The sequence below is a fragment of the Pomacea canaliculata genome, linkage group LG10 (assembly GCF_003073045.1).
Source record: "Pomacea canaliculata isolate SZHN2017 linkage group LG10, ASM307304v1, whole genome shotgun sequence".
In the NCBI taxonomy this organism is placed as follows: domain Eukaryota; kingdom Metazoa; phylum Mollusca; class Gastropoda; order Architaenioglossa; family Ampullariidae; genus Pomacea; species Pomacea canaliculata.
Genome location: NC_037599.1, coordinates 6,960,992 through 6,987,985, shown reverse-complemented (window position 1 = coordinate 6,987,985; position 26,994 = coordinate 6,960,992). Strand labels below are relative to the sequence as shown.

Genomic DNA, 26,994 nt, shown 5'->3' with positions numbered 1-26,994 from the left:
CGACAAAATGATGAATCTTTATTTACGAGGGTAACAGAATAAGCAAAAAGTTATGATTACGAATTGCGGGTGTGTCTTGACCTCCTGGTGGGCCAAACCCCTGAGACCGACTCACCGAACCCCTAGGGTTCGATTCGAACCCGGTTAAAAACCACTGGTCTAGTTTTAGTTACTCATTATCGTACTTAGCTCATTGTTAACAAAACCATTTGCTTACAGTCTGTAGCGATGGGTTTTCTGAGAACGTCTTTGATCTCCAGCTCCAGGCCCGCCTTGAGGTGCTTGTTCTGCTTGTAGTCCACGTTTCCCGTGAAGAAGACCACCGTGCCCTCCGGTGACGTCACAGTCAAGGTGGGCGACAGCTTGGCACTCGCCTCGTTCTTCTTCTCGCGCAGCTCCTTGATGAGATGCAGCACCACGCCATACTTCTGGTCAGCCGTGAGAGTGACCTCCCCTGACGCCTTCATCATCTCCTTGGTTTCCTCCAGCCACTAGGGAATTTTGACAGTTTCTGAATGACTCATGTGCGTTTATCCAGTAAAGGAAAATGTGTGAGAAGAAGAAGAAGAAGAAGAAGAATGATGATGATGATGATGATGATGATGATGATGATGAGATGATGATGATGATGAATTGGAATGGTAGTGATGATAAGACAGCTAGTATGCTAGATCGCGTTTTAAACTTTAAATTAGTGAATTGACAGCGAAAGCAAAGACAATTAACGATGTCAAATACTATTTACTATGAAATCAACTGTTTCCTACATTTCAGATTTGCTTTTTTCCATGGTGACAAAAGTCCAGCCTCTAACGTCTTCTCCTTGAAGTTGAGGCTGTAGCTCAGTGACGTAGCACGGTCCATTTTCGCGTTCGGTGTCTCCAGCAATACTTGGGCAATGGAAGATGAGTTTGTCTGTAAGTAATTATTGTACGTAAAAGCGACATAACAATCGAGGTGCATGAATAAAAATAACATTAAAAATAACAACAAAATTATTGCTCATCACAATGCAATCTCATTTTTGTCGAAAGGACCTTTGGTTTTGGTGTTGTTGTCGAGTCCATGAAAAGCTGACGTGCGTCGGTAACGAGATTCCAACTCGAACAGTATTAAAGACACACAGGTATAACCGACTATAATATGCAGCACAGTGCGTCATCTCACCTGTACTTGTTTTGCCAACAGCCTGTGCCCTGAGGGTAGGTCGTTCTTCTTCAGCGTGATAGACGCAGAGATGGCCCCCGTGAAGGGGCAGTATGGGGCATCTAGCACCTGTCCCCAGTCGGGGATGGAGACCGCTGCACACATTTCAATGCCCGTCAGCTCCGAGAAACTCTCACCAGTGCAGGAGCTCGCAGTCTTTGGGTTCTCTGCCAGAAGCGACTCTTCCTTCACGCTTGAGTCATGTATCATGAAAAACTTGGACCTGAACAAAAGGATCACTCATTCAGTTGCTCGTGAAACAGAATGTAAAAGAGAACAGCATCTTTAAGAAATGAAATAAGATCAAATTTTAAACAGAAGTCACACTTTGATTAAGTTAATCATAAGAGTTTGTTGAACGTCTTCGTAACCCAAGGATATCAATGAGAAATTCATCTTCAAATTTCTGTAGCCTCTCTTACTGAAAGTCGAGGATCTCTAGCTGGTCCTTCGGGAAGTCAAAGTTCAGACTGAAAACCTGTCCGCGGGCGAGGTCCATGCGGCCCTGGAACGCCGTGCTGGTGTGAAGACGGGACGTCATTCTAAGGCCAACCTTCGTCAGGAAGGCATCGACGCTCATCGCTGCCACAACCTCTACTGCCCCGCTGTCAGGAAAGAAACCCAAGACCTTAGTCACAGAGGACAGAAAACGTCAGGAAAAAATCCAACCAATATTGTCCGATATCACTTCATGGAGAAAAAGCTTTGAAAGTTATCTCAATTCTGGGTAAATTTACATTCACGATTTCCTAATACAAGGTTACAGATGTTTATCTGACGCGAATAGAAAAAATGATTCTCTGAATTGTATGAGAAAGATTTATATTGGAATTACATAATGTACAAAGCCTCTTTTTCTTGTGAAAACTATATTACTGTATTATCTTTCGAGTGCTGAGTAACATATTTCATATTTAGAACCTGAAATAATAATTTTCCAGTCCAGACAGAACGATTTTGCAATATACCAAGATTAAAATGACATTATACTTAGCGTAAAATCTGGGATATCGGAGACGAATTTCGTTACATTCTAGTATATCACACTACGAAGAATAAAGAAAGAAAAATATTAATTCCTAAATGTATTTTAAACACCCGAATGCAAGTAAATTTAATCGTCTCTTCTGCTGCACAAAAACATGAACTGAGAAAGTTTTTTTTCAATTTATAAAGATTATTTGTGATAGCTTTGATAAGTAATGTTGCTGGTCATGTAAATGCTGTGAACAAGATTATTAACATCTTCGCCATCATTAATATCATTATTAAGGCTTCCTTTTATACATACATATTTACTCTTTTATTTACTTTTATTCAAGCTCTCAGTACATTTATTTATTATGAGGAAATTGAATGGGTCAACTGCTGTTGTGTCCAATGCCAGTTCCTCCTAACCCCTCAAAGAATGACTGAAGAAAATGTGTGATGAAAAGATGACACAAGTGTTTTATGGTAGAGATAAAACTTCATGAAGTCGTTACCTGGGTTGTAGACTAGCGGAGATTTCGAATGCTCTTTGCCTGTCTTTAATCTTAGTAAAGTCCATCTTGCCAGACGCTTTCAGCTCCACCGATGCAGACCCATTCAAGGTGAGGTTGAGGGGCAGTCCCACAGCTGGCCAGACACACAGACACGCATCTTCATCACAACACTCTCTCTTCAACTTGTATTTTTCTGTTTTTCAGTACTTGATCTTCACATACCATCATAATGGGATAAAACAATCAGAGGAATGAAAAAAAATTATTCTGAATGTAATGTAACGATATCTTGATCATGGAAAGTATAAGCTTTACAGCAAGTCTATCGTCACGTGATTACATCCACTCACTTGTGGGAATGACCAGGGTGGAGTCCAGGAACATGGCGCTGTGTGAGAAGGAGAACTGTTCGTTCTTGGCCAGGCGCTGCAGGATCTCCTCGAAGTATTGGTTGCCCCCCGGGCCTCGCATCCGTTCAAGATTGCTGCTGCTGCTCCTGTCCAACATGGTGTACGCCACCTCGTTGCCGAAGACCCGCAGGTACAGCTGCGCGCGCAAGTCCTCTTTCACGCCCCCTCCATACTGCAGGTGAGGGAGGAGAGGTCAATGATCGAAAATAGCTTGGAAGACGTCATCTGTCTGTGTGTGCGTGTTTATGTGTATGAGAATCCCTCTACCATCCACACACACACACTGACTCAAATGTCTTCATCCTCATACTCAACCCACGTCATTACTCCCTTTCATAGCACTGCAGTACAAAGTGTCTACCATTGAGTTGTTGACATCATACCACTGTACTATGTTAGATGTCATACACTGTGCAATGGCAGAAGTCATGACATTATTATATTACCGTAGATTTCACAGTGGCCATTTTCTCCTCATTGACTTCCTTGGAAACGCCATACCCCCCTTCAGGTCTCCAATCCCTGCCTCTGTAGCCCAGGAGGGAATCCAGCAGGTACTGCAGACCCTGCACACGCCCTCCCACCTCCAGAAGGTTCACGGATTGTCCGAAGAGATCAACAGTCAAGTTCATCATGGCTGACCTTAAATAATAATAAAAGGCATAAAATGTTATCAAAAATAAATAAATGCACCGCGTCAGAGTTGGGAATCTTTTGGTACCTTCATGCTAAACTCCATGCCCACTCTCTATTTTGTTTGTGTTTTCATCCCGTCTGTTGAAGGAAGGGAGATGCATGTGTGTTTGTGAGTTAGTTAGACTGGCACTGGTGCACTTTCTCACCGGGGAACAAATGAACTGGGCGACCAGATGATGTTGCTCTCGTAAACGCCTCCGAGGTTGAACTTCTCATTAAAGAACGAGACTTCGTAGTTACGAGAGTATTTCCGCCTGTCCATGCTGAACTCTCGCTGCAAAATCTCGTTCTCCAAAAGGTCTCGGATGGCCTGCTTCGCGGGGCTGCTGGTTTCCAACAGGTTGGTGAGGTGTGTCCACACAAACGAACCCACCTGAAAGTACAAAGATTGTTTTGCCATGGCTCTAGACAATGTAGCAGCCTTAAGTCTTTTTAGCATGTCTACGTTTGTTACATCTCCTAGATTTGGCAAAGGCTGTCTGATTCACACACACACACAGAGGAAACATTTCTACTGACCTGGTTCACCTCCTCAGACAGAAGAGCGTCTCGCACCTGCTGCACGACACCTTCTGTGGGACACTGCATGGCGGCCAGGTAGGCGGCTATACGAAGCTCCGCATCTTCATTCACACGGAGGAACGTCTGCAGCACGTTGTTCCTCTAGCGACAGGAACAGGGGAGTGACATGTTACTGACACGTACACAACACAGGAACACTGGGGAGTGACTGGCTGTCACTGACCGTGGAACAGTTAAGGGAGGAGCATTACGAGTGGTATCAATAGGAGAAACGGTCATTAGGTACAACCTCATAAGATGATACACAGACTGTAATGAATACAAACAACTAACACACACACACACACACATTTATCCCCTCTCATCCCATTGCCACCTACATATTTAACTCTGATGCACACGCAGTGACCACTCCCTAGTGATGATTTCGTGATTTGAAACCCATTTCATATGCAGAGCAGCATCAACACACATGGACAGGGGGCATCAATCATACTTCACATAAAAGAAATTCGCTTATCTCCCTTCTCATCTGAAAACATTTGTGTATAAACTATACTAGTTGTTTGTTCTTCCTGCTTATAAATATAAAATCCATGGACATTTTTGTCAATCGGAGCCAGAATTTGTTAGTTCACATATAACAGGAGTGGATACCGGCCAAGTTCCACATATATCATATCTGATGGTGTACAGATTAAAGATGTCATTTTTTCCCTTTGTCCACAAACTGTTTAGCCCCCTTGAAAGGAACTTGGTTGTCATAAAAGTCAAAACCCAAGTATACGTAGCAGTTGACTACTTCTAGACCGTTTCTCCTATTCTCCCAAATCCCCTTTTCTAAAGACCACTACCTTAGAGCTTTTTATTTACTATTCGCGAGAAGGATGGTGTCTAGAGAATCTCACATCAGCAGTGCAGGGCAACCTTCTGTAAGCATCCACTGCCGCTACTCGTACGTCCATGGGCAGACTGCTCTCGGTGAAGCAACGTTGGAGATGCAGGGCCACCGTCTCTGCTCTCCCGATGTTGCCGAGGGCTCGCAGCGTCAGCAGAACCTGTGATGACGTCAGGTGGCGATGTTGAGGAAGGAAAGGAGAAAGGAACGATGTTAAATAACGAACTGAAGCCAAATTACGAGTATTCGCGTAACCATTGTCACATGCATAATAAGAGAAATGAATACACCCCAACATACCCGAAAATAAGCAAATATACATAAATGAGAGGCATACACCCACAAGCAGAAGAATCACGTGGATACAATAGAAAGCAAGACAACAATTTGGCGAAATAATTTTACGATTTTGTGTGCAATAAAAAATTCTGTAATGTGCATGATTAATCTTATAACTCTGAAAGATCAAGCGAATGAAACAAATCAGTAAGCTATTGCATCTCTAGTGAGCACAAAATTCACACAGCCTTCCCTGCGCCCCACACAATCAACACTACACAAGAATATCAATCAATCAATTAATCAATCAATTAATAACAGTGGCATAAATTACCTCTTTGAAGTTGTCGTCGCTCACTCGACACTCCAAACCTAATGTCCCAGTCAGCGATGCCAGCAGCTGGACCACAGAAGGTTCATCTTGACAGCCGGGATTGTGTTCACAATAATTGTTGACCAACGCCGAGACGGGAAGAAGCGCTTTGGTCTTGACTTTGGTGTCCGAGATGAGAGCCTTCACGTGAGAGACAAACACCAAGTCACGTCAAGAAATAAAAAAAAAAAAATCCCAAGATTTAAAAGAAATGTTGCAACTGTTATTTAATTAACCAAAAATAATGTCACTGCAACTTCAAGCTCAGGCTCATATTTTTTCTTACCTCATTGTCATATTTATTTTTGTAATATTATGACATATTGGGAGTGTTCATATAAAAGAAAGCATTGATATGCTGAGGTTTTACGATCAACGATAACCAGAAGCATCATACATGTGAACCGTTTTGCAACGTCGAAAATAAACTTGGTCGTTGATCTCAAAACACCTTCACTTTTTTCTGTAAAGTCTTTTTTTAATCATGTAAGATTTCCTCCTTCTGAGTGCACAAAGGGTGATCCTGCAGCTGTCTTTGAGCTAACATCCACCCAGTCCTTTACCTGAGCAGCAGTCACGACCTCTAAAGACGGGTTAGGGAGGAAAGCCAGTGACGTCAACCACAGTTTCTCCTGCGCATCCTTGATCTCTTCTGTCCGCAAGATGTCGGCCATGAAGCTGACCGAAGCTGCTGTGCCCGTCGCTGGCAGCGCGTTTAAGAAGAACTTTCTGTAAAATACGAATGCACCGCCGATATTTTACATTTAAAAAATTTGTTTTTGTCATTGACTTGAATTGCATTGAATTGAATTTCTTGAATTGCAGCCATTTCTTGTTCTTTCAAAAGTAAGTATAGTTCGTGAATTTTTTTTCTGGACATGCGGTCAGTCATGAAGTTCACCTTTGTATCAGGCAGATCAAGTTTGAGATCAGTAGCAATACACATGTAGCTGTGAACTTGTTCATGTGAGGGAGGTACGCAGTGTGAGAAGTTTTAATAAGACACTGTAATTACTGTGAAGTACAAATAGCATTTTCTTTAATTACATTTCCAGGTCTTCCTCTTCATTGTTCATTAACACATTCTTTGGCATAAACCTATTGTGAAGTTACAACCATGTCCTTCTGTGCCAGGAACTGTACCTGGCTCTCTCAGAACTGCCTCCGCAGACTTTCTTTCGTTGAAGCAGTCTGTCCACATCCTTGAGGTCCGAATAGCTGAGGTCTCGCATCATATACACGAGCTCTCCGTACAGACCAGGAACCTGTAAACATCGGACAGACAGGGTCAGTGACGATGCTGTGTTAAGAAGGTACGAGTGAACTGACCAGGGACAGGAATAATTCGACAGACAGGTCGGTGACTTGGTTCTGTGCTTCGGAGGTAAGAATAAACATATCAGCCACTTTAAAGTTATTGTACACAGGTCAACATCTTGGTAATGTGTTAATGAAGTAAGAATGTCGACACCCTATTAAAAACGAACCCCTGTACAGTTAAGCCTCATATCCCTTCAAATACAGAATTGCTGTTTGATATGATAAACAGTTAAGACAAACAATGTAGAAATAATCAAGGAGATAATTTTAGAAGACACAAAACACGAGTACATTTCAAAATAAATAAAATAAAAATTAAATGAAAGGCGTGATGAGTATTTAATGTCATAGCATCAAGAGAAGAAATAATAAAGGTCAGAGAACGTGGTGATGCTTGACCTCCGGTCTAATGTCGTCTGCTGTGGCCGAACAGATCTCCTCCAGCTTGGACTTGATGCCCTCAGTACTGGACTCGGGGACGGTTTGTCCGTGTTTGTGCTCAAACAGCAGAGTTGTCTTCTTGCTCACCGGACCTGAAACAACGTCACGGCACACTGACTGTATCATGGTGAGTCAAGAAGGTCAGAATGAAGACACTGAATTAGCTATGTCTTTGTCCAAAGTCAACATTTTGTCCAAAAGTCCTGTGAGGCTACTTTCTTCAGAGGAAAGTAAATACGCAATTTTATGTTCATGCTTGCGTATATTTAAATATAAAAGAAATAAAGAACACGGATGTGCAAAACGTCACTGTAACGGGCACAAGTCTACCTTTGCGAGTAGTGACGCCACTTGTGTCTCGCTGGTACGTCAGCTTCTGGCTGGCCTCCGTCACAGCGCCGCTGGCGCCTTTTGAAAAAGGTCTGAAGACGTGAACCTCCTGGCAGTTGCTGCTGACCAGTCGACCTTCTTTGGAGATGGAGTGACGACACTCATAGGTCGTCTTCATTAGCGGCAGCGACTGGATGGCCTGCGACACGCCACAACATACGCATTTTCTTGTCACTGACTCTCTCAAGCAAAGTGTTTGATTAATACGGCGAAATGTTTTACCCCGAAAAAATTGTCGCTGACCTATTACCCTCAGTTATCCTCCGAATTTTCTCTCTAGTGACTATACTTGTTTGTAATCTACGTCAGTGTGATAACAAGATTCCATGTAAAGATCCCGAATGCTCACATTTGGCGAGGTGAATGGCGTGCTCAGCATGGAGGTTCTTGCAGATTGTCGGTCTTGACAACTAAGGATGTCCTTCACCTTGGTGACGGTCAAGGACTCGTAGCCCTTCTCGGTCACTTTGTACATCGTGAGACATCGCCCTGTGACGTCAACCTGAGGAAAAAACATTCTTGAGAGGCGGTGGACGGAGCGAAACGTCAACGTTCATTGTATCAATGAGGATGTCTTTTATTACCCGTCTCTCTCAATACTGAAGCTTTACACACGGGAAATTGATGTCATCCATAACCTGATGAGTATTCAGAGACCGACCGAGTGTCAAGCAAAGGCTTGAGTCTGTAAATCCCCCACATTGTCCCTCATGCTCACCTCCTCGATTTGTTCGTCTCGATCCAGCACCTGCATGGAGTTCTGGAATGCCGTCAGCACACCTCTCTTGATGTTGAGGGCCCACACGTCATCCTGCTCATCAGGGCAAACCTCACCCACTGCCCATCGTAGAATGCGAATCTAAGCGGCCGTTTCTCTAGTGAACGGCGAGCAGGCGACGAGGCTGCTTCCACCATCCGGTTGGGGTCGTCTTCGTGAGACCTCGTAACTTTGACATCAGTCAGCTGAGGAGCAAGTAGAACAACATCACGGTGTTCATACAGAATATACCCTCGCAGATGCACACACATACAAATTAGCATAACGTGCTACGTCTCGCTTGTGTGAGCACACGAAAGTTTGAAAATAGTGTTGTTGTGACTCACTGACAGCCAACCAACAATGTATTGTTGTAATGTAGCCATGTATTCCTGGCGCATGCAAGATAAATCTGGAGCTCCTTACCCGCAAGGCCATCTCGCAGTTGTCCAACACCTCGATGAGGACATTGGCGTCGATGTGGATGGTGGCGGCGTTGTCGGTGGCACCCGCCATCGTCGTGCGGGTCTCCGCGGCGTAGCGGTACTCGTACGTCCTTCCGGTCTGGTACGAGAACTTGCTGGCTTCTGATAAAGAGTAATATTCCCAGAATGGTAATATAAGTCACAAAGTGTGCATTTACAGAATGATAATGTCAGTCATTGAATAATATTGACAGGATAGTGCGTGACAGTTGATAGTTCTGGCCTTATTAACAGCCTCTCTATTTTGCTGTCCGGCCACTTTCCATTTATCCTTCTATCTGCAAGTGGATAAGTCTGGTCCAGCAAAGCATACAAAAGCTTCTCGGAACTTGACTTGCATCGAGATAAGAGCCTTCAGAGCTGACATCTCGGCCTTGAAATTCTATAGTGACAACATCTGTACAGGTCGTCTTCCGAACGATGTTGACCAGTGTTCTTCCACTGATTCTTCAGTCAGTCCTGAAAGGGCCTCATATCTATTCTTGATTTCACAATTAGTGAATGCCAAGTCAAAAGAACCCACCAAAATAGATAACAAAGAGGTAGAGAAGGCAGTCTAGTAACAACAGATGGAGATACAGAAAACAATGTGAAGAACAGACTTACCAAACTAACTCAAGAATTTGCCATGCTAAAAAGAAATTTGGAAGGTCTAAGCTCTAAGGAAGAATACGAAATTCAGAAAAAAATCAGGCAAAAACTAGAGACCTTTCCAGCTAAATGTTTGAGGAAACTTTTCAATTACTAACGAAGAAATTCTTACAAGAGCCACCTGCACAAAACATGACAACCACTATATCAATTATCACTATAACCACAAAAGAAACATGGCGAAGGTCAGTAGAGAGAAAAAAACTAAAAGACCAGAAACTGTCCTGGAGCAGCATAGCTAAAGTTGCTGCTGAAAGAAAAAAATGGAGATCTCCAGTGGATGACTTCTGTACCACCTTAGGTACAAAGAGGACTAAGTTAGATATGTATATATTTCATGTCCCTTTGGTAACAGAATATGCCTGATGACCATGTTAAGGCATTGTCTGCCATTAAATGGCTGTTGAACAAGATGTTTTGTTTTGTACAAATTGTTTGTATCTCCCCCATGTCAAAATAACCATGAATCACTAGCATTAAAAATGTCATGTTATGTCTCCCTTCCCCCCGCTGTTTTATCTTTCCCATTTCATTCCAGTACCGTGGAGCCAGTGCATCGCACCTGACAACACCTGTGTTAGAGCCAGACAACAACAGCGTGTTTACTACTTCACTGGCATTTTACCAGCACATTAGAAAGACATTTGGAAATTCCCTGGAGCAGATTGACACAAAACCATCACACGCTCTTAACACTATTATTTTTTCCAGACATTGTGTAGCTGTACTTGAGTGCATAGTTAGCTACTGCTACTTCCGCTGAATCTCTCGACCGGATGTGGATGTGTCCTGCTTCCGTTTCGCTAAGACCACGAGACAAGCTGTCAATTGTCTCGAAAGTGCAGAGCTTACGTGGAAGGGCAAGAGTGCAAGGTTCAAAAGTATGCAGCTGTGATGTTTGTACTCTGACCCTTATTTCTCAGTATGACCGGTTGTTTGTTTTCTTTTATTTTGTTTTACAGCCTGATTAATTTTTTTCTTTGTTTTTATTTTAAGGATGAGAAAGATACTTGTGTACTATTGTTTTTTTCTGTGCATATGTGTATGTAAGTATGTGTGTGTGTGGGTGGAGTGTGTGGAAATATATGTGTGTGCGTGCACGCACCTGTTTCACCCTAGAAAAAAACCGACATTCATTTTAAATGGCGATCAGACGATAATCGCTGAGCTGCTAACCGAGCTGCTGATTATTCCAGGAGTGTTTTCCTGATGGCTGCTTGCTTAGAAAAGGAAATGACGAAAAAGAAATTCGTTTATTTTTTTTCCAGAAGATAAAGCCCTTCCACTTTCTTTGTTTAAGTATTTGCATTCAAAAGCACTAAGCCGTGGGTTTGATGACACATTTGTTTGTTTGTTGTTTATGTATTTATTTATTGAACTGGTACGTCGTCTTTGAGGCCTCCTCAACGTGCGACCACGTTCAACAGTCACGTTTCTCTGATGCTGCGATCACGTTGTCTCGCACTTTTGTCTCGCGTGACTTCTTACCCACAGCCCCTACCCTGTCCACCGAGTGCTGACGCCCTACAACTTCTGAGTGACACCCTCTATCAAGGGTGGATAACGCTATCGCCAAATGGAAGAACCAGAGGGAGGTTAATCTCTCGTCCTGGGGCGTACTTATGAAACGATGGTAACTCGCTGTCCCGGGGAAATCAAGTGCAAATGTCTTGTCTCCGTAGTTACAAGGCAACGCCAAGACTTCGAGGGTTGGTAACCCTGGAACCGTGGTTATAAAGCAGTGGAAAAACATTGTTATTATCCTCACTGTTAGGAACGGGGGAGAAGGAATAATTCCTTGTCTAGTATTACCTAGGGGAAGGAAGGACGAATTGAAGTGTATTGTCGCCAGCCAGGTGTGTCAGTCTAGATGACACTCATTGCTCTGGGTTACGGACACTGTTTCGTCGTCAGCCTGGCATGCTGACCTCGTCAACCCCAGAGTTTTTCAAGGGGGATTATCCAAGGAAGTGTATTTGTGTGAATGTGAACGTTTCTGCACTTCACTGACCGTCAGTGAGAATTTAGGAGCTACTGAAGTAACATTGGTTTATCTAGATTGAATGACGGAGAGGTTGAGTCATCAATGACATTGATGTGCTATTTATGGTTTGCAGTCATGTACATGTATTGATATGAGTGACGTCAACTTTGATAAATAAAGACTAGAAATATCTTCTTCTGCTTCTAGAGGTCAATTCTTCACATTCTCTCTTTGACTTTCTCTTTCTTTCTTTTGAAATCCCTATAACTGTCAATATTTCTTTTGTATCTCTTGGCCTCTCTCTTTCTTTCTTTCTTTTATACTGATCGTACCTGGACATCTCGAAGCACAGCTGGACGGCAAATCAACGGACCCTGAAATACAAATAAATGATATAATCTGCTGAACAGTTTTTAGTACAATTCATGCACACTCTTCATGCACTCAGTGCCATTACACCAATGCCAATACATGTTTACACATGACGGCCGCTCTCTCTTTCTCTCTCTTTCTCTCTCTCTCGACTGCTTACTAATCAAAGAAAAAGGAAGTTATTTAATGAGGTTTATAATGAGGTTTATAATGAGGTTAATGAGGATAACAATACTATGCTTAACTGACCATTTCCAGAGGAAGAATTAAGAATCTAATTATCCCTGTCCTCAGAACAACATATGGTCGCATGACATTTAATTACCGTGCATGAAAACAGAAAAACTTTTTTCTTTCCATGTCCCCCACCTACCCACCATACAGTTCTTTAAACGTACACTAAAAGCACACATCTTTTATGAACATCCCTCCTATAAGCGGACCACATAAATACATAATGGTGATTCATCTTCTAACCCTTTCTTTCGCTTTCTCGTCTGTTTACTATTCCCCCTTCTTGTCTTTCTCTGCAGATTCAAGAAACTCTCAACATTTACTATTTGTTACCCGACTTCTCTTTGAGTCTTCTGTGTTTTGTCCGTTATTACCAAGCAGTGATGTTGTTTATCTATGTCTCGTTCTTGTCTCAAGCGCTGAGAGCATGCTCCTTAATGAGCGTAATGATGCGCTATAAAAATCACGCGTCTATTATTATTGTTGTTGTTATTATTATTAAACGTAACATTGTATTATCATCGTTGTCTTTTTCCGCTTTTTGGGGTAAATAGCCCTTTAATAATCAATAGAATGACATCATTACCTCCTACCACTACCACTCTAAGATCTGAAGTGACAGCTACTTCTGTGTCTCCCACCGGTGCCCGTATCTCGACAACGATAACAAAGATGATAAAGTGAGCATTGGATGACGGGAATAAAGGACGGATATGAACCAGAAAGATGAAGCAATAGCTGTTCTGGTACACTGGCCAAAGGAAATAAAAGCACACGTAAGCAAAGCACCTTGCCGGACTACAGCAACTTCAGCAACATCAAACCGACTCCGACCATCCACGAAATAGAACCAAACAAATCATCAAGAACGATAACACAAGGAAGAGCACGTCCTACAGACTCAGTAACTACGCTAATCAGAAATGTGTTGCTGTTAAATCTAATAATGTTTGAACAGAGTATTAGATCCTACCACTTACCCCACACTTACATACGAATTACAGACACACAGCACTTTGACGAGCCTCCGCAGATGAAGATGAAGGAAAGTGGAGACTTGATCTTCATTTGTAGTTAAGATGAGCAACAGAGATTTTTTTTTACCTTCGGCAGGTCAGAGGTAGCAAAGACAGTGGACGTTAGACAGCAAGTCCGGAGAAAGGTCCTTCTCAAGAAGCTGAATGATGACGTCGACAACACAACACGTACAACCAGAATGGTCTTCTTTCGTTGTTCACAGATTTTCCAACCAAAATATTCATGTATTTACTTTTTCAGCTTCACGCAGACATGTTTAAATGCCTCTCCTTATGACGTATTTATTTCTCGATAATGACGTCGTCCAAATGACGCACAAAAAACGTAAAACCAAGGACACAGCACGTACAAGAGACAATAGGAGAGGAGCGACTGTTGTTTTACGCCGAGTCAGCAACTAAGACTATATCACAGCAAGAGAGAGACAATACGAAGAAAACAACAACATAGTGCATTATAGACTGCATGGGAAATTCGTTGGTATTTACTCGGTGGCGATTTTAACGGCTATAATCCTATATCACTTGACTATAAAGTTGATGTTAGCAATGCTATTCTCACAGTGGTGGTGCTAGTGGTTGTTGTTGTTGTTGTTGTTGTTGTTGTTGTTGTTATCGTTATCATCTTATATTATTCGCGGATTTTCACCTATTGCGGGAGTCTCTAGAACGTAACCCTCGCGATTGGTTATGGATTACTCTTTTTATTCTCACACGAATATGTATACACCACTCTCACACATACACAGTATTTCTCTCTCTCTCTCACACACACACACATACACACACAATGTCAGCCATAATAAACTTTACAAATAAAGTTCTCTGCAGTCAACAGGATTACATTACTATTACGAGATCCTCTCATTCAGTACAAACAGTCAAGCACAAAAACATATTTTACCCTTCTCCCTTGAAAGCCTGTAGCAGCTGTTACAAAAGGTCAGAAGGTAACAATGGGAACTGCGCTGTCAAATTAAATATCTAGCTGCAGACAAAAATAATAACATCCAAGCTTGCACTACCCTTTACTCAGCCACGCAACCAATCTGCACATCCGCTCAACTGTGGGAATCAGTGGCAAGTCCCTTCTGTCAGGCTGGCATCTCATTAGACGAATAATCTCTTAATTTTTGATTTTTTTAACATATTTAGTAAAAAGAAATTCATCGTCTGTATATTTTACTCTTGTTTATTGATATATTTCTTTACTTTTGGTTTGTTGTTGATCTCTTTCTTTCTTTACTGTTTTAGTTTTGTTATTTTTATGCTGTGCTAATAAAGTCAGGATTTTTCAAAATGATTTTATATGTTAATCATCCACTCTTGCAGTAAAGAGTGCTGAAAATACGTGACTCACTTAATGTGGTCTATTGTCTCATATACTTTCTATGGAGTCCAGATGTTTTCGGCATTCTGAGCTGCAAGAATACTAGGTAGAGGATATTTGAGGTTATAAGAGAAACGTTTTCAAACAAGAGGTTAAGTGATAATGATTCCTACATAGTTTAAGTTCTGCTGACTCATTGTGCAGCGTCTGTCTTCAGTTATCATATCCCACTTCTTAAAATGCTTTTCTTGGACTAGAGTTGCAGCACTCCATCTGATGTCAGAAGAAGATAAGACTTCTGCATCATGCCTCTGAGGCAGACGATGAGATGTATTCTGATTTACTCGTCTGCCTAAGAAAAAACCCTATGAACTACGAACAAAACCTTCTTTCTCCCTCTGGAGTAGATGGGAAATCCCCCACCCCTTCTCCACCCTCCCAACAGCCTCACAAACACTGGCAGAGCTCACTGCTGACGTCATGCTAGGGCTGCCCCAGTAATTACAGGTCAGTGCACCGCTCACACATTGCAAGCAGCGTCTCAGAAAAGCTGCCATCGCTGTGCCCTAATAACTGATGGAAACAGTTTCACAAAGAAGTTAATATAACGACAGGTTTACAAACTGTATGGCAACAGCAGTGATCTCCTTTTGACAACGGCACGTTTATATTTCATTGTATCACATCATGACTGTAACCATTTGGTGGATACCCTGATGTATATATATATTAGGAGAATATGATGTATTATTACAATAAGAATTGTCCGTTGAATCTAACTATGGCAGCCGAGCGCGAATTACTTTGATGGTCAGTTCCAGCCTCCAGGGGTGGACGCATACAGGAGGGTGTGGGTAAGGAGAGACAGACAACAGAGTATTACGAGCTCTGGCATCCGAACCTAGAGTGGCAGGGGGGTGGCTTGGTGTGATGTGTGGCGCAGAAATGTTTTCTCAGCTGACCCAAAGGTCGGGAGAGGATACCTGACATAGGGGGCAAAGCAAAGGGAGGTAAGTTGTATGGGCATTGTATTACCGAGAAACGCCCTGTATTCAACTCATACAAGTTATCACCCAAAGACTTAAAAGAAAATGGCTAGGGAATAAATAACATAAGTATGTGCCCACAACACTTCTTCTGATAAATAATTTCACCTGTCGTCAAGAATGGTAAGCAAGGAAAAGAAATAAGAAATACTAATCATAATATCCCTCTTTCCTTCGTCACTTTTAACTTCTCCTACAAACCAACATTAAATGCTTTTGATTTATAGCTTACATTCAAAACTGTACAATTTACAGCATGGTCTTCTTGTTCTCATCTCAAAGCTTCATCAAATGTGAATTACTTCTGCGCTAGACATCAGGCGATGCCAAAGGAACGCATTTTCATTGAGAAGTTCTGGTCCTACATTCCAAACAAAATAATAATAAAAAAAAAGGGACAAGAAAAACTGAAAGGCAAAGCTACGATGCTTGCCACTGTACACCCGGTTAGCACGTGATGTGAGCCAGAGAACGGTTCGCAGATTCCGCAGTCTGCTTACTCGCTTTTTTGATGTAAGAATAATAAAATTGTTTGCGCTTGTCGGCTGTGACGCAGATATGGGCCAAGAAAAAAAGAAAAAAGAAATATAAACAAGACGCTTATCTCTTGGCTGCTGCCTCTGTAACTAAAAACAGGGCCGTACTATGTCTTTACTTCACATTTTTCTATTTGGTTTTGTGAGCTTTATTTCGTTAAGTCTACACCCGATCACAAGTTCCGAGGTAAAGGAGTATAATAAACGAATTTACAAAAGAAAAAGAAATGAAAAATAAAGAACGAATAAACAAAGAAATAAAGAGAGGACGAATAAATAATAAACAAGAAAGAAAAAGTAAACAAAAAAAGAAAAAAAGAATAAACAAAAAAATAAAAGAAAGAACAAAAATGAAAACAACAACAACAACAACAACAACAACAACATGGCAACCCACTCGTAACTGCGTGCTTTGATCGCTGTAGCTTGTTTTCTCGTCATATCTTTATAGCTCCTCTCTCTCTCATTTAGATTCCCATAATTCCCTAGAAGCAAGCTACACCAATCGAAGCGCCGCAGTTACGATGTGTTGCCATGTTGCTGCAAGTGCGTTAGCACCGCGTCATGAATGGAGTTGTTGCGAGCACATCGTTAGACGAGAAGTCTCTGGGGTGTGGATGTGTTGATGGAGGGGGGGGGGACCCTCCTGACACTTTACAGTGCACACTTCACGCCCTGCCAGCCTACAAGTCTTTCTGAACTAAGCATGGGTTTCTACGCAACACTGGAATATCAAGCTTCTCCCGCCATGCCACCGAGTCTCTGACAGTGCCTCGTTAGAAAATCATTCACTCTTTTGCATCGTTGTCTCCCTCTCTTTCTCTACACACCCCATCTACAGGCATATCTACACACAGAGCACATGCACTCTCACACACACAGAAAGTAAGGAAAAATGAAAGAGCTGTACAGCGACAATTCATTTAAAAACCAATTGTGTGTGAGTTGAAAGAGGCATGCCTCATGTCTTACTACTCAGACATTTTGTCTTAGACACACTTCCAAACTGTAAGCAGGTGGCCATGGCAATGGTGAGTGTCCGTTCTAACCTCCCTGTTGTTGTTGTTGTCGCTTCAGCTTGCCACTAGGGCTGTGTACTCATCTAATACAGAATTGTCATTATGCTTTTAACTTATTTGCCCACGAGAAGGTGGCGAGGACCATGGGGAAACGAGTTGCCATCTAGAATGTGTCAGGTCAGTGGGCGGCTTTGACTTGTAGTTCACGAAGTAGCATCCGCCATCAGCTCCGACGTAGAAACGTTTGCGGCTGCAATGTCAGGCTGCTCAGAAAGCTTCCCGCTGCAGCCAACCTCTCCTTGGCCCCGAGTAAAAAGTTTTATGATGGAGAAAACAAGAGGAGATAATTAAGCACGAAGTGCAGGGCAGTTCCTCTCTCCTCGTGCATGTGTGAGGGAAAGAGAGAATTGTCATTTCTCCTTCTTCCTAAAATTAGCGGCAGCTACGCACCGTGTGAGCTGTGCCTCTATCTACATCTGTCATCTTATTCCACAGAGTGCGACGGAAGTGAAACATGGCCCTACCGTGACGTCACAGGATGGCGGTGAGAATGGCGAACTCACAAACTTGCATTACTGGACTGCTGGCAGACGATTTTTCTCCAGTTAACTACTAAAACGAGGCATGAGACGACAAAGCTTCCGGTTTAGTCACATTCATTGTTTAGGCTCGCCGAGACTAACAGCGGAGAACTTCGCAAGAGGCTAAGCGTTGGTCTTGGTAATCCTTAGTAATCCACCTATACACGTCCATGGGTGAACTAGTCAGTGACCGACACGCTGCTCTGTTTACCATCTGTCTCTCTCCGTCACTCACACAAACACTCATTGTCGAAGGAGAAAGAAGGAGAAACAAAATCTTTCGTGTGATAATCAGTAAGGTTCGCGGATGCCCAAAAGGACGTGACCCCGATGACTGTAAGATGAGACAAGCAGATGACGCAGCCTGACCACAACACACTGGCTATACCAGGGAGTGATTATCTATATACATAAAGACATAATCCCTATAGCAGGCCAGGACAATGTTAATCACTTCAAAGACTTTACCAGATACGGGGCTGCAAAGGTCATGAAAGGAATGAAAACCGGGTTGAAGGACTGGGCAAGGGTCAACATTCATGTCTGTTTTCATGGGATAAAGCGCTTTTTGAAAATCATTATCACAGTTGCAATGACAACGAACATGTCAAATCAATTGATAAATCGTGATAACGAGAATGGTCAAAGACAGGAAAACTTTTGTGTCGAACCTTATCTTGAGGTGTCTACCCAGGGAAGATTTAAACATAATCAGAGTGTATTACAGGATATAATAGGTGGAAAGCTGAAGGAAATGAATAAAGCGCAGGAAGAAGTCAACGCACGATTCCGTGACAGTGACATCTTGATGCTGACTTATTTCACTTATTTATTAATTACAAAGTTACGAATTAGTAAAAACACAAACTCTTTAGGGGCCCAAGAAACAAAAATTGGAAAAGGTGATTATAGAGTCAATGATATGCATATCGGGTAATTGTTGTTAAGGTTTGAATTAACGAAAACAGGTTATGAAGGAGAAGCAAGTATCAATAAATTTATAGAAATGACGGTCTGACATTTGACGAGCTTTTTGAGTAGCGAAAGAGAGTGTAAACAAACACTAAATAAATTTCCCATAAATATTCTGGTAAACGCACTTTTGTACAAACTTTATTTTTAGATTTTTATTTTTTTCAGAGGATGGTGCCTATACTATGCGATAGGAGAGTGCTAAAATGACTGATAAAGGTGTTGAATGTCGAATTCTTAAAGTAAACAAACGTGTGCAATCTACACCTCAAACTTATTTTTGCTTCTTGTTTGTTTGTTGTTTGTTTGTTTGTTTTCTTGCTAATGGAAGTATTTTTAAACTAAAACATGGCTTCACAGCAAGCAGGTCTTCAGCCAGACACACTCCCACGAATCTGTTAATCAAGTTTTCGTCTGCGCACTCACTTCAAATAGATAAAGATGGAGAAAAAAAAAATTAAAAAAACTGGAACTGACCTGCAAAGACACCTGGCAGGACCAAGAGAAGGAATATTACACTGGCCTCCATGACCCGGGTACACTGAGATGTCACCCGAGGGTAAGCCTGCGATAAATCCTGTGACCTATGCGTTGAACTCACTATTTTATAGGCAGGGGACGAAGTCCAAGCGGTGATCAGCCTCCTTCCTCCGCCACTTGACTGAGCTCTGGAAAGTCGCGCGCTGGCTTCTTCAGACCCACTACACGCACTGGGACGAGGGAGGGAGGGAGCCAGGAGGGATGGAGGGGACTGGGAGCCAGGAGGGAAGGAGGGGATTGTTATGGTCTACTACGTCACAACTTTCAGGCCTGACGATAGATGGCGCTACTATCTAGGACGATGCAAAACTCTAGAAGGTGGCGAGGGTGATGATTGATGATGGTGGCGAGGAAGGTTGGGTTGTTTTTTTTTTTTAAAAAAAGTTTAAAAACCTGAGGCTGATGGATGATGGGATAAGGTCAGCGTGAGGGAGATGTAGGTCGACGAGGAAGCTGCTGGCAGCTTGACTGGGCAGCTCGCGATAGGGTTCGCAGCACGCGAAGGCAAGTATATCAACACGGACGAACATTCGCAATCTCGGGCAGAGTACGGCAGGCCAAACGCTCGCTCACTTTATCGTTCAGCTGAAAGTCTTCGCTTGATAACAGATATCATCATAGAATCAGACCACCAGCTAGTATCTTTATATTTAAAATGTCCCAAAACTAACTCTCTTGAGAAAGAGAGAGTGGAGTGGGTGTGTACGCGCATATGTTCAAACGATGTTTTGCGAACGTTTGTAAACCTTGCCCTGACACAAGTTTAAGTGTTTTCAGCCATGGGTGACGAGGTGTAGTTTTGGCAGAAGACCATTTCTTGGTCCAGCATGTAGGAGACACGTGCACAGGTGGCCTTGAACTACTGATGCACTCTTCCTTCCATGAGGAGGGTAGATGGGGTGGGGGGAATCAATAGTTCATGACCTGAACTCTGGCGTCGCAGCAAAACAAAGAGGAAGAAAGTAGGTTAGTTCTAGACATCTCTTAACTGATACAGTCAGAAAAATGTTTTTTAAAAAAAGTGGTGGGGAGGAAAAAGGAATCGCCAGTGTTAGTGCCAATAATCTGGGCGAACTCGGTCGAGAACTGATATAAACCACTTGTTAGTGAAAAAATATAAATGTATTTATATAGCGATGCTCTCACATAGGCATGCATCCAAAAGCTGTGTGTGTGTGCGAGAAGGAGAGGGGGAGGGGAGAGGGAGCGGGTGGCTGAGGAGCCAAGGAAACAGCTGCTCGTACTGCTTACATCTCGGGGCATCCTGTGCCTATCAGCTGATTCCCAGCTGAGAGCAGCGCCTGGCAAACTGAGAGTATTCCTCCTACACAAGCTTCATGAACACCCTGGCTTTCTGGAAAAAAATAGTTTGTGATGTTGAATGTTCCCCGCATTTATCAACTTGTGGATACATGTACTTCTTTTTTTTAAACTATAAGCCCAAACGCTTGTCTTAAAACTGAGCCGGAATTTTGCAAGAACCAATATGCACAGAGAGAGACCATCAACACAAACATCAACATTGTTTTGGATGATTTACGTCGTTAAGGTTACAGCCAATGGGGAAGCGCGAGCTGGAAATATAATTATGTTATTTATGCATATCTGTAAACAAACGTGATGTCACGAGTTGACCTCTGAAAGGATATTTTCATAAATAATATCTTTGCACTGAACTTTAAGTCAAACGTTTGGATAAATAAACAAAATTGCACGCGGCTTGACCTTTCACATTTCCACTTCGTGTTGTTCAGTGCGCATAACATCATTTTTTAATCATGGCGAGGTACTGATGTCAGTGAGAGACAACTTTGACCTTTTCGGTAGACACTGACGATTTGTCAGGTCTTTGTACTAGCTGTAGATAAAAGGTTTTACTTTAATCGACCTCTGTAAATGTTTCTGATTTGCCATTCTTTAACAAACTCATGTGCGTTTGTGGTCATTGCCAAAATTGGTGGTGGACAAGAAAAACAAGCAAGTGCAAAAAGAAATCCTATTTAAAATCTCCAAAAATTTAACAATCAATCAATGTCTGAATCTTCTGTCGTGTCGAGGCTGTGAACACAATTCTGTAAGGCAAAATGCAGATGAAACGCGGCCCTCGAGTGAACCCGAGAAGTTGTTTCGCTTTATCTGAACTCTTTTGCCAGGAAGACAAATTGAAATGTAAAACATTATCCGCTGAAGAGTGTGGACCATTTCAAAGCCACTTCCACTGAGCGAGTTGAAACAGGGCCAAGAAAATTCGAGTAAAATGGAACAAGGCTGCAAGAAGACTGTCGAAAGTGGGTCAGTATTTCATTTCTTCATCTCGTTTTCTGTCCTCTTCTCAAGTGTGAAATTCACTCCGTGGACGAGAGAAGGAGATGGAGACTTTAGAGAAAGCTTGCACTTAAAGGTCTACTACAGAGCAATTTGTTCCCTAAATATTCCTTGCCCTGAGTTCAGAACAAGGTACTTTTTCTACAATTCTGAGGGAATAACTCTGCTTTGTTTATGAGATACAAGTCTGTAAACATCACCTTATTTCAGAGTCAGATAAACACACTGGTGACATGTATGTCCTCAAACAGGTGAAATTAACGCATGATTTCCTCTCTTCTATTAGTTGTATCTTGTATCCTAATTGACCTAAGTGTATCCGCATCTTTTCGTGACTTTCTCCTCTTTCTTCACATGCTTGTGCTTATAGTCTCGTTTTTCGAGAAGGGAGAGGTGATCACAGAGTTTATTCACTCAAAATTTGCCAAAGATTACCTTGAATTAAACCCTGGTCAGTAACCTGCACTCTCAAACACATGAAAAACACAGAGGCATGCGATGGGGGACACCAATGGTCAGGACCCTCCACTCTACAAGACATTACAGACACTGTGCGTGCGGCGGTAGAGACGATGCGTGCAGGGCAGAAAAAGGGGGAGGAGAAGGGGAAGGGGAAGGGGAATTTAATTACCTCGTGAGAGACGTTATCTCCCTTGATTTAAAGGCGCTAACACACTGCTGTAGCTGCTGTTTGTGTTTGTAAACCCCAGTTGTGAGTGTGTCTTCATATGAATGTTTGTAACTACCATTTGTTTGTCTTGAGTGTTTGTATACAGCATATGGAAAGTTTTATAAAAGTTTGTGCGTAATATATGTCTTTATTTAAATGTTTGTACATATCCGAGGAAAGCGTAAATTATTTCTATATTGGTATATATATATAATGTCACATAATTAGCTTAAGGCATGCATACATACAATAGAAATATACTCTATAATAAAGTAGTATTGTTAGGAAATGTTAGGAATGGCCAGACATTGCAGTCATTACTTAGTCATTCTCCCAACAGTAGTGCCCTTGTTACAGTTCAGACTTTCCTGCAGGATGTCATCTGTGTACATGTATCCTGAACAATGACAACAGTTTAAATAGATTGTGTGTTGGAGACGGGGGGAGAGGGGGCAGGAGGAGGATGAAAGAGGTCATCGTGAATGTTTAATTGTTTATGTACACCTTGTGACTTACTTCTGACAACTGACTCAGTAATGTCACCTGCTAATGTTGACTAGACCCGACGGAGCACGTGGGTGGTGACAACACAGCTCGTCTAATAGCTAACCCCAGGCAGCTGTGTACAGCTGGTCTGTCAGCCTGTACAGAAGACAGACACAGCTGTCTGACACTGTGGCAGTCGTACGAGAAGATGGGTGAGAGTGGTGGGTAGTGTAAGGAGAGGAAGGACTGCTGGGATTAGGGAAAGAACCGAGAGAGAAGATAGTGTTGATAAAAGCAGTGGGGAACGTGAGAGAATGCTGGAGTGTGAGAGGGAGAGAGATGGAGAGAGGATAATGAAACAGAGGGAGGAGAGAGGGATAACAGAGAGAGAGATCACGTTGATAAGGTGCTGGTGCACGTGCCTTGCACACATTGCTCCCTTTTTAACGGGTTTTTTTTTTCTTTCATTGGTCCATTCGATGGCGACAAAAAGCAATCCTTTCAAATTCAAGAAGACATGATGAGACGATTCTAAAAACACTTGTATCATGTGTGCGCGCGCGTTTATGAGTGTGTGATTGAAGAAAGAAAGTCAGAGACAAAAGCAGGAAAGAGTGAAGATGACTCCTGTACACCAAAGCAGATGCAATATAGTTTTCATGCAATGTAGTTTCAGACGATAGCATGCACTCTTACTGTCACTCTTTCTTCTTCTACGGGCTCAAAGTGCAGATCTACACAAACATACGAGAAAGCTGAGGAGTATTCACCCTCAAATGTGCCTTATGGAGTCATCATCCTGGCAACCATCCCCCAACAACTCTAGACACACAGTTTGTTGCTTTCTGCAGGCTGGATGCCTCATGTTGACATTATCTTCATATACATGAATTCTACATCAACATAAAATTTAAACTCTTGTGTGATGATAAAAGTAGCAAGATATTGAAAATCTGCGTAAGCAATCAAAAGGAATCGTTTTGTTATGCTATAAAAGTTTATAATATAAATGAGTGAGAGAAAAACATTATACGAATTGAACTCGCCTAGGAAAGTGCACTTATTATAATAAGTAAATTACACCCACCTCCTTCGTCTCCTTTCACGTAGTGTGTATGTGGAATCTTGTAAAAGATTTAACAACCGTAAAATTGAAGATCTTTTGACACTTAAAAACATATATTAGATTTTAACTGCCCTTGGGGCTGCGAACGCCTTGCTGAAGCATTCCAAGGGACATAATACGTGTACTTCACATAAAACCTCTCAGTTGTTTCCCTTCTTTCTTCCAGCGTTAACTGTCTATGCTTTCTCGTAATTATTTCTTACTTCATTTTTTCACTTTCTTTCTTTCTGTGCACCTTGGTACCTCATTTCTTCCTTTATATTGCAATTTTATGCCTCTCTCTATGTATAAAACATAATAATAGTTACACATGTGTATGACAACAACAAACAAGCTCACCAAATAAACATCATCATCGTCCACAAATACGCACGAAATAATGCCATAATGAAATTAAAATTGTAACAATTACAAACACGTACGTTACAACAGTATAATCAATTAAAAATATTAGGAATTATTTTAATAGCCTTATACATGTTCCTTATACAACCATAGCAGATGATCAAGTTGATGGTCTCCTTCGCATCATATCTGAATCTCCACGAAAGGACAATTCGGGGACCAGCCACAACAAGGATCAGCTTCCACTGAATCCTTCACTTCAAATCTCACTTCAAGAGATTTCTCATCATCTGTAACCATCTTTCAGCATATTAACAATTGGTGCTAATATTCTAGCCTGCATTTACTGCTTAAAATCGCTGACCAAACATCTGATGACGCAGGAGACCATGATAATAAATGGCAACGATACTCGAGAAATTCCGTGGTTTTGGCAGAAGACATTTGGATTATATATGTGTTTATATAGAAAAAAATCTGAAATTTGTAAAAGAAACGGGAAAAAGAACACGACGAGTTGAAAGTAGCCGAGGGCTTGCTGGTGACGTCAGTTCCATTTACTGAAAAACTCGCAGGACACGTTGCGTTACCTGGGTAGGCTTTTTATTCCATTCTCCCTCTCTCCCCAAAAAAACATAAGACAGGAGGTGGTAAAGGTGTGAAGTTTCTTTTTCTTTTAAGTCTCTGAGGCAACTTCCGGTTTCAGATCAACAGCTCTCTCCTCTCGCCGGATGTAATTTCAGCTTAAAATACTCTTTCACTCAGATGTGTATTGGTGTTTGCACTGTACGGCAGCTGGCACCACAATAAGCATACATTATCCTGCATTCTTTATACTTGTCACGTAAATTTACACCAGCTGCTAGCTAGACATTTAGTTACCGGCTCCAGCTTAGCAGACGATGCAATTTATTTTTAGACGCGCGGTGGCCGCTTGGAGCGAGACACGCCTCGCTAAAGAAGACAGATGGCCGACAGTTCTGGGCGGGTGCGCGGTGCCAGACTGCAGGACGTCTCTTCAGGACCGGCTGACCTCTCACTGTATAGTGCCTTTAGTACCCACCCTTGGTCCGTCTACCTTCCCCCATCCTCTACCCCGGGCTAGAGACAAAGGACTGCGTGTCACCTCATCACTTCCAGTAGGGACCATGTTGCCGATGAAATACTAAACTAAACCCAATAGAAGAAAATTCTGCATACAATGTACTAGCAATATGTAAAAATATTAGAAAAAAGGAAAAGAAGAAAGAAATGGAGGAAAAAAGGAAGAGATGTAAGAAGACAAACAGGAAAGAGAAGAAAAAGAAAGACAAAAGAAGAAGAAGTGGTGCAGGGCGAGGCATGTCAACGTATCACAGGATCTGAAGATTAAAGTATTGCTAAAAGTCTGGATGATAGAAAAAACCACTATCAACACACAAATCGCATTAGCTGTGCACTGTGATGTCACCGCTCGAGCAGAACTTGCGACTGTGGGTCGGTGCAACGGTCGGCGGGCCGCCAGAGACAAAGCCGTTGATTTTCGCGGCAATAAACGTCACCGGATCTAGTGGAACGTACAAAACAACACATCAATGACGTCACTGCAAGTTCAGCCTCGCCATAAATAGTTGCAATGGAGCTGTAAACAGCTGGGCCTCCTGCACACCGGAACTAAGTGGGGTTGCGATTCACAAAACACCATGTAGGTCTCCGCCACCGTCTCAAATTGTTGGCCAATTTTTTGTATCCAACTGACCTACAAATCCTCATTCAGTTTGGCCCCAAATGTCTGGAGACTTTACATTTTGCTCCGACACTTGGCCTGCCATCTTTGAAACTGGGATCCCTGCCTGTGTTCTCATATTTGATATCGATAGATCGATGGCGTATGGCGGTCTGCCTGTGACTGGAGTACAGTTATGCCAGTGAGTGACGGGCCCTCAAGCACCCACACAGCTGTTCGCTCGCCATGGCTGCGCCGCCATCTTTCCGTTGACATGAAGTCTCGCAAATTCTCGTTACGATCGCCACCTTCATCTGCAGCTGTAGTCGTATCCAGAAGCAGGGCTAAGCACACCCGGGAGGAGAGGGGAGGAAATGAGGTCAGATACATCATGCCGCAAGCCGAATAATCTGTGGTAATCATCCCCTGAGGGACCCTCCTCCACGTTTGTTGGTGATGACTGCATTAGCTGTTATATATACCTCCCTCCGCTGGTCTGCAGCCTGATTATCTGTGCTCTTGCTCTTTAAGCAGAAGGTTGCCGGTTCGAGACCTGCAAAGGGCAATATATCTGGCGAAGTCTTTTTGTCCTTCCTTCAGAAATGAATTCTCGGTTTATCAGATTTGATTTCAAGATGAAAGATGATAAGAAGGTGACAAGGGTCAAATTACTCTGAAGTAGGGAGTCCTCTCCTGTCTCCACAGTCTGCCAGGTAAGTCTTGTCCTGTAGCATCCTGCTAGCGCCATCCCGCCCTCTGCCCACCTCCTGGCTT

The 26,994-nt window shown here is 42.4% G+C and overlaps 1 protein-coding gene across 1 annotated transcript; it reads right to left on the bottom strand.

Annotated features, from left to right (window-relative positions):
• Nucleotides 1-297: 297 nt before the first annotated feature.
• LOC112573150 (apolipophorins-like) lies at nucleotides 298-19,891 on the bottom strand. The gene is made up of 20 exons (XM_025253244.1): nucleotides 19,501-19,891; nucleotides 12,229-12,270; nucleotides 9,203-9,363; nucleotides 8,738-8,982; nucleotides 8,369-8,521; nucleotides 7,960-8,158; nucleotides 7,588-7,721; nucleotides 7,012-7,133; nucleotides 6,432-6,597; nucleotides 5,830-6,009; nucleotides 5,227-5,376; nucleotides 4,316-4,459; nucleotides 3,943-4,169; nucleotides 3,547-3,742; nucleotides 3,041-3,272; nucleotides 2,691-2,823; nucleotides 1,629-1,811; nucleotides 1,168-1,429; nucleotides 768-915; nucleotides 298-491 (listed from the first exon to the last, which is right to left on the bottom strand). The coding sequence occupies exons 4-20, from the start codon at nucleotides 8,771-8,773 to the stop codon at nucleotides 433-435; spliced, it is 2,724 nt and encodes a 907-aa protein (XP_025109029.1). The 5' UTR covers nucleotides 8,774-8,982; nucleotides 9,203-9,363; nucleotides 12,229-12,270; nucleotides 19,501-19,891; the 3' UTR covers nucleotides 298-432.
• Nucleotides 19,892-26,994: the final 7,103 nt, after the last annotated feature.